Consider the following 8,757-nt stretch of genomic DNA (forward strand, 5'->3'; position numbering starts at 1 on the left):
CGAATCTAAGACAGGGGGCCTTCTCTCCTGGGGTGTACATAATGACAAAAAACATGTGGTGAAACCTCTGAGTGCATTGCATGTGAGGTTTCAACAGGGGAATGAGGAATCTTAATATTACATACTGAAAAATTCTAGATTCAGTCACTCAGAGCGTTCTGTACACGTGCCAGACAACATGCATAGACGAAGTACTGTGGTAGGCATGTGGTAGGCATGTGCTCGGCATGTGATAGGCATGTGGTCAGCAGAAAAAGTATGAAACTTAGTAAAAAAAAAGGACAAAGAGGAAATGTGGGTGTGAACGAGAGGAAAGCAGTATAAAGATCTGGCAGAGACAAAGAACAAATCAACTATCATCTGTTTTTGCTAATTTTTGGCAGTATAGCAGAGAAGATCTCTGTCCCTCAGAAACCTTTTGCGCTTTGTTTTTCTTTCTGAGGAGCTCCTTTACTCCTCCTGTGAATAAATTTTGTTTTTCTTTTGCTAAAGACTGCTGATATTGTTTATTGAAGAAGATGAATTAACAGAGGAAACTACTTTAGTTTTAGTACTTAGTGGAACACAAGACATGGTGCAAAGGAAAACAGTGCTAAGCATTAATGATCAAATTTGTCATAAAATACTACACTAGCATTTAATTTTAAAAAGGGTAAACCATGATAAAATGAGGAAATTAGAAAAAACTAAATAGAGAAGTTGCAAAGGTTAAAACTCTGTATGAGGCATGGCCATTGTTTAAAGTGCCATTTTGGAAGTCCAGATAAAATATATTCATTCCATTATAAAGATTTAAGGAATACCAAAACGATGCCAGAATGACTGCCAGCATGGTTAAAGGATAAGGTAAAAATAAGCAATTAAAATTAAAGGACATCTTTCAAAAACCGAACAATCTTTATCCCATATCCTATTAACAATACAAAACTGGCTATCTACTCATAATTTGGTACTCAACCTACAAAAAACAGAAATTATATATCTTTCAAGATATCTATCAGTTTTGATTCCTTCAGAAATACTAATAAATAACCAATCAATTAAACTCTTCAAATATGTCCACAATATTGGAATTCAAATCGATCAATCTTTAAACATGCAAACTCGGATAAAAAAATCTAACCCGGACATCACACCATAAATTACAACTACTATGCATTGTAAAACCATTCTTGGAGCCTAACAATTTTCGGACTATTCTACAAACACTTTTGTTCTCATCTATGGACTACTGTAATTCACTACTTATTGGTATTCCTAAATATATAACACACCCACTATAAATCATTCAGAATACAGCTGCTCGCTTATTAACCAATACGTCCAGCCGTGAACACATCACACCCATTCTAAGACAATTACATTGGCTACCTATATCATTTAGGATCCAATATAAACTTGGACTAATTGCTCATTCATTAGTCTTCAATTTACACTTTCCCTAGACAAATGCTATTGTGAAACTCTATTCTCCCTCCAGGTCTTTACCCTCGGCAAATCAATACCTCCTAACCATTCCATCTCCTAAACTCATTCACCTTGACGAAACACTTGAAAGAGCCCTTTCTGCAGCTGGCCCAATATTTTGGAACACACTGCCAAAAGAATTAAGAACCTGTGAAAATTCCAAAATATTCAGAAAGGCGTTAAAAAAACATTTATTTAGAATTGCTTTTAACAATACATTTTATTTTATTTTATGTTATCTTCTGTTTTGTACTATTGTTATCGAGAAATTATGAATGTTCTTTGTAATCTGCCCTGAATGAAAGAAGGGCAGACTAGAAATCATTTTAAAATAAATACAATAAATAAATAAAAACAGGAAGCAGATCCAAATGAGCAAAATAGGAAAGAGCATCTGAGGATTGCTTTTGCCCTTTTTCTCACTGAAGACCCCATAAAAGGGGTGAATGGGGGCCAGGGAAACTCCAGGTTCTGGCATATTTGCAGATGGTAGGGGAATCAGAGGGGCCTGGGGAGGCTCCAGCCTGGCTTGGCTTTTTTGCTTTGGTTCAGGGAAGAGAAGAAGCCCTGGAATGCCCCGGGACCTGAGGAATGAGGAACAAGGAATGTGTCTGCTATTTAGGACCTGCTGGGTACTTGTGACCTGAATTGGCCACTGCTGGAGACAGGATGCTGGGCTTGATGGATATTTGGTCTGACTCAACATAGCATAATTTATGTTTTTTTGTTCTAAAGAAAATAAATAGGCCAGAGGATGGAAATGTGAAACTGTCTGTCTCTGCAATATCCATTTATTGATTTGTCTGTTTATCTAATCTATAATGCTATAGTGCTTCCCTCTCTCTATGTATCTCCAAAGTATTTGTGTGCCATTATGTTATTGTTTTGAAAATTTGTTATGGATGTTACCTCGTGCCCTGCTTTGAACTATGGAAAAATTTCCTTTTCTCCAGTATCTATGTATATCTATCCGTACAGTATCTCTTTTGCTATTTATCATTCTCTCTTTTTCTCTATATCAGTATTTATTACCTGAGGTATCCTCTGCAGTCCCAAAATCCTCGCTATTTGAATGGACACTGGTGAAGGGACATCTCCCAGGATGGCTGCCATCTTGGTTGCCGGCTGACACCTGTAATTGGGGACAGTGGTTTTCTGTCCTGACAGCATCCACAGGACTCCTTGGGTAGCCATGGCTTCTGTGTAACAGGAGTCAAAGATCCTGAAACCCAGGGTCACATTGGGTAATATCTTTGAATCTTGATTAATCTCCTCTGTGGCAAAGACCATGGCAAGGGCACATTGATATCTCTCTGGATGGAATCTGGGAAAATAATTGATTGGTTTTGAACTGTAGAGTATTTATGAAAAGATAACCAACAAAGTATTTGGTAGAAATGATACTTTTATTAGCTCAATGAGTGTTCTCTAAGATATAAGCTTTATGTATTGCTAAGGTCGTTTCCTCAGGCCTTGCTTGAATGAATTGTCCTTAATAGACCCAAAAGTTTTCATCGTAAGACATTTCCTGATGAAGAGATCATAGCAGTCCTGCCAGCTGCATCTTAACACACTGCCTGAGGAGTCACAAAAATATAAATCATAACCAAAACTATTTTACCTTTACTCACTTTATTTGTTTTCTTTAAACATTTATTGTTCACAGGATAACAATGCTCCCTATCTATCTTCTGAACTATTATGTACTACATACTTGTACTGTAACATTGTTTCAGTCCTACTTTGAACACTAATACTTAAATAAAATGTTCTTTAAATAGCAACTACTACCTTTGAAAGGAATAGTAGTACCTAGAAACCTCAAATTATCTACTTGCCTGTTTCTTTTTTTCTCCTTCATATTCCAAGGTTTCCATTTTTCTTATAATTCCAAAGACTTATGTGAGGGTTGGGAGTATAAAATGTGCACATATATGCATCATTATCTGGTTCGTGCAAAAACCCAATTTTTAGAATAATGGAAATACGTGTGCATTCTTGTTGTCATGTGGAAAAATATACGCATACAAACAGGGTCTATTGAGGGCATTCCAGGGCAGAGTTTGGAAGTGTGTGCATATTTACATCTATATAAATAAAAATGTTACATAGTTTGGACAAAATCGCTAATCTCAGAAACCACTGAACCGATTGCTTTCAAATTTGGACACAACCTTCATTTCGCATACAGGAAGGTTCTTCGGTACTTACATTGCCAATATGTCACACCTGTGACAGATAAAATAGGTTTAAAAATTGTTTCGAGAAAACAGCGACATCTGCTGGACGTAAGCGCCATCTGTTACACCTTACACTAACACACACTACACTAATCATTTCGCCAATCCAGGTCCACGTTTCACTTCCATTTTAATACATTCGCGCACTTTTTTCGCCGGAAGATAACTATTTCCTTTACAGATAAAATACACCCACCACCCTCCTCACACCCCCTACACACATGCCAAATTGATTTACTTCCCACAGCCTCCCAACACACACAAATCCATTCTCCTCACACCCCCCACACACATGCCAAATGTATTTACTTCCCAGGCCCTCACAACACACACAAAACCTGACAGAAGTCCGGGAGGCTCCAGCAGGGAGCCAGGACCGGTCCGGGACACATCTCCTGCACTACGGTCGTCGGCTGCCAGCAATCAACATGGCGCCAACGGCCCTTTCCCTTACTATGCCACTCGGGGACACCAATGGCGGCAGTAGCCCATTTGACATAGTAAGGGCGAGGGCCCCTCGGCGCCATTTTCAGGACTGGCAGCTAGCGGACCTTTGCCCTTACTATGTCAGAGGATCTACCACTGCCATTGCTCCACCCCACTGACATAGTAAGGGCAAAGGGCCATCTGAACCCATTTCAGTGCTCGCAGCCAACGGACCAACGCTAATACATCGCTCCCGGACCGCTCCTGAACGCCTGCTCCACTGGCTGACATTTTTATCAGGTCTCGGGGGGTCTGGAGGGTGGGGGGTGGTAATGAATTTATTGCGAACATCTTGGGGAGGGGTCACGGGGGGGGGCAGATTTCATTCATTCAGCAACTCTGGGGGGGGGCAGGGGGTGGGCTACTGTTTTTCACAGGGCTGGGGGAGGGGGGGCAGGAGAGTGTGGGGTGGTTAGTTTAAGAGAACGTTTCTCATAGGGTTGTTTTTTGGGGGAAGGGGGAGGTTCACACACAAATACATACACTAAACTTGCAAGATCTCGAGAACGCACCAAAATAGCCCTCACCAGACCACAAAACAAATTTGGAAGTGCAAATTTGGTTAGGCACTCCCCTATTTGGCTACATAACTCGCACAGATGCCCATGGACAGACCACATATAGCACCAACAATTTTAATTTCCCAGGTCTTGGGAGGGGGCAGGAGGGTGGGGGGTTATTATTTGATTTAAAGGGTTGGGATTGTTTTTTTTTTTTTTGGGTGGGGAGGTTCCCACAGAAATAGAAAGACAAAGGTTTTCTGATCTGAAGGGTAGGCAGTAGGCGGGGGGAGGTGACAGTGAGGGGAGGGAGAATGAGGGGGGAGGTGAGTGTCAGGGGAGGGAGAATAAGGGGAGAAGTGAGTGTCAGGGGAGAGAGTTGGAGTGGGGACAGGGGAGGGAAGGGTGGGTGAGTGACCAAGGGGGAGGAGGATGAGTGACTGAGGTAAATGAGCAAGGGGAAGAGGGAGGGAGGGTAAAGAACCTGACTCTGCCACTGCAACGTGTGGCTGGGTACCGCTAGTATTTTATAAACTCAGTAAATGAGTATGCCATCAGATAGGCATAGACATTTTACATCTGCTTCTTAAGGCACTAAATTCAATCCTCATTTTTATTTTGGGACCTGAAGTTTGGTCAGTGCTGTACCCTGCAGATTGGCGAGAGTTCTAGGAGCATTTGTGGAATGCCTGTGTGGTAACAAATTGCTTTTTTTCTGTCCACTGTATGAAGTAGCCATCATTTGTTGTGTGTTTGTCAATCAGTGTGACTTAGGCTGTGTTTGTGTCAAACTACCTAAGAGTGTAGTTGTACTGGCAGAGGGTGGGGGTGTGGAGGAGGAGGGCCTGTTGCTTGTGAATGAGGGTGGAGGTGAGTAAAAGTGTGTTACAAATGGCTGAGGGTGTACTGGCGGTACTTGAGAATGTAGTGCTCATGTCTGAGGATGTGTTGTGGTAGAGGAGGGTGTTACTGGTATTGGAGGAGGGTGTTAGTGGTTTTGGGTCTTACTTGTAATGAAGTAAAGTGCAGCAATAAGTGCTATACATATCTGGATAATGTAGAATCTGCATCAATGGAGGAAGAGACAACAGAGGAGGAGAAGGTACCCCATGAAAATGATATATAGGATCAGAACACAGTTTTTGGTAGAGATGTGAATCGTGTGATCGATCGTCTTAACGATCGATTTCGGCTGGGAGGGGGAGGGAATCGGATCGTCGCAGTTTGGGTTTTTTAAATATCGTGTAAATCGTGTAAATCGAAAAACAGCACACTAAAACATCCCTAAAACCCACCCCGACCCTTTAAAATAAATCCCCCACCCTCCCGAACCCCCCCAAAATGCCTTAAATTACCTGGGGTCCAGAGGAAGGGTCCCGGTGTGATCTTTTACTCTCGGACCTCGGAACTCCGTGCGTTGTAGAAACAAAATGGCGCCGGCGCTACCTTTGACCTGTCATATGACAGGCCGGCGCCATTTTGTTTTTTTGTCCCCCGACGTCAGGAGCATAGGAGAATCACTCCCGGACCCCCGCTGGACCCCCAGGGACTTTTGGCCAGCTTGGGGGGCCTCCTGACCCCCACAATACTTGCCAAAAGTCCAGCGGGGGTCCAGAACGACCTTCTGAGCTTCTTCGACTCTGGACCCTGCCTGGTACACGTTCCTCGGGGGCCAGCATGCGCACTCTACGGGGACTTGGTCTCCTGGCCTTCCCCACTCCTTGAGCTGGCCCTGCACCTACCAGAAGTCCTATCCCACTGGCTCCCCGCTCCTTGGGACCGCCTCTGAGAACACCTTTACCACTTGGGAGTTCTATCTCCGTGCTTCCCCGCTCCTCTGGGCAGTACCAAATTTCTACACTGAGACTGTCAGTGCTTCCCTGCTCCTCGGGGTAGTGTCTACATTCTACACTTGGGACCACTGGTGCCTCCCCGCTCCTCGAGGTGGTACCCTTGATTCTACTACTGGTCACGGCCGGTACCGCCCGCTCCTCGGCCTGTTCAACGTCATTATCTGGAGACCTGACTTGGGCTTCCCCGCTCCACAGGTTGGCCTACGTCATCACATCTGTACCTCCTTCATTGCGCAGCTCCACCCCTTGGGGTTGCCTCTCTGGAATACCTCCTACACGCGCTTCCCGCTCCACGGGCCTGCATAGCACCATCCCCTTCAGAGGTCTCTGCCCAGGTACTGATCTCCAGTCAGCCTACTAACTGTGGGGATCCCTCCTAGCTGTGTCTCTTACTCTGCTCCTCGAGACTTCTCCACAGTTTCTCCCAGAGCTCTCCGCTGTGCCTAAGTTCGCCTCCCGACGGTGTAGACCTGTGGGGCCCCTCCCCACAGGTAGTAACAACTCTCACCTCGGGCCAAGGGTCCACAAACCCACAAACCATTACAATCCCTTTCAGGATATAGCAGGAATATGCCAGTCAGATACCTCACTCTGGATTTCACAGTTTCTGAGTGCTTTTCTCAGAACAAATCAGTATATTTATTTTTCTTATGGCCAAGACAAGTTTTATGACATTGCTCATTTTTCATCAGTTTTTAAGTCATAAGTAACAAGTTTAACAAGTAATCAGGCCACCTGCTGGAAGTGAGGCAACCTACCGTTTCTACTACCTCAACTTGCAGGTGGTCTGAAATGCCAAAGCACTCATAACTGATTGAATAGCAAGGTTTCCAGACTCCTGTCATGATGCCTGAATTTTGTCACAGTCAGGCCTTCACGACCACTTCGAGCATGACTACATCTCTACCTGGGTAACATCAAGCTAGGTTGAGAGAACATTGTACAAATCTCATCTTTGAGTGAGTTTCCTCACTCCAAAGAACATCAAATCTTCACAAGAGTGCACTGTTCTGTTTGTACATCTCACTCTGAATGTCAAAGTGGCACCTAACCCCTACACTAATATCTAAACCTCACCTCAAGTAACTAGGTGGGCCTCCTATAGAGGTATAAATACTTAACTACTATGAGGGCCTTATAGTTTTTCTCTTTCTCTCTCTCTCAGACTAAATATGCTATGTGCAAAAACATCGCAAAGTGCGAGAAAGCCATGTCGCACAGCTTAATGCAATTGAAAAAGGTGTAGTTATTTGCCGCATTAAAACTATGTGATATGACTTCGCAATTTGCAAAGCCAGCTCACTTGGCCAGAAATCCCACCCCAAACTCCACCCCCTTTTCTAAATTAGCATCGCACAATGTGTTAAGGTGTTTTTTGTATATGAAAAGCCTATAACGCGGCTTGGAAAATAACCCCCTAAGTTAGCCAATATTCAGAATTAGTCAGATAATTTAGGGGGTTATTTTACAACCCTCGAAAGGCCATTATCGTGTGTGTTAGGGCCTTATCGTGGCGGTAGCATTCAAATTAGGAGGAGGGGAGGTGTTAGGGAGGGGATTAGGGAAATAGCCGGCAGCACCGCTGTCGGCAATAATGTTTAGAACATTATCGCCAGCAGTACCACCACCTTTTATGGGACGCTATGCTCGCGATAGTGTGCAGCACGGCCACACTGCTGCAGGCAAAACCGCACCGCCATGGTGCGGCCGGCTGCAGGATATCGCCCGACCGCCCCCTTCTTCGCCCCCCGCCCCCTTTACCGCCGCATTCAGCATTCCGCATGGATTGATGAATCTAGCCCTTAGTCAGCTAAATCTGGTCAGGCTGAAGTTTCACCTGTACCAGCTCATGTTCTCCTGAGGTTGGGCCCTCGGATACCTCCAAAGTTAGCCAGATAAATTTATTCGGTTAACTTTGCTATCTGGACCGTGTCTGAATATGGACCTCTGTAATTGTTCTGGAGGTGTGGAAACTTTCTAATGTGCTTTCTAATGTGTGCCATGCTCATACCTTTCACTCTAGATGTGTTTCGTAGCTGAGAGATGAAGCTCACTGTTTTAGAAAGACAACTCCTAAGTATTTATGTTCTTGAAAGCACCAGATCCTTGAGGCCTTCCAATATGCTGGCAATAAGTGGCCTTCTTTATGTTAGTTTGTTAACAGCAAGAAACAGCTGTTGACCAGCAACCAACCTGAGCCTATACTTTGTC

The 8,757-nt window shown here is 44.0% G+C and overlaps 1 protein-coding gene across 1 annotated transcript in view; it reads right to left on the reverse strand.

Moving 5' to 3' along the window:
• LOC115098356 (extracellular calcium-sensing receptor-like) overlaps positions 1-2,757 on the reverse strand; it is a 70,003-nt gene extending 67,246 nt beyond the window's left edge. Inside the window, exon 1 of the mRNA XM_029614902.1 lies at positions 2,500-2,757. Coding sequence (XP_029470762.1) covers positions 2,500-2,757 — 258 coding nt within the window. The remainder of the gene's footprint in view (positions 1-2,499) is intronic.
• Positions 2,758-8,757: the final 6,000 nt, after the last annotated feature.

This window comes from Rhinatrema bivittatum, chromosome 1, assembly GCF_901001135.1.
Source record: "Rhinatrema bivittatum chromosome 1, aRhiBiv1.1, whole genome shotgun sequence".
NCBI classification, from domain to species: domain Eukaryota; kingdom Metazoa; phylum Chordata; class Amphibia; order Gymnophiona; family Rhinatrematidae; genus Rhinatrema; species Rhinatrema bivittatum.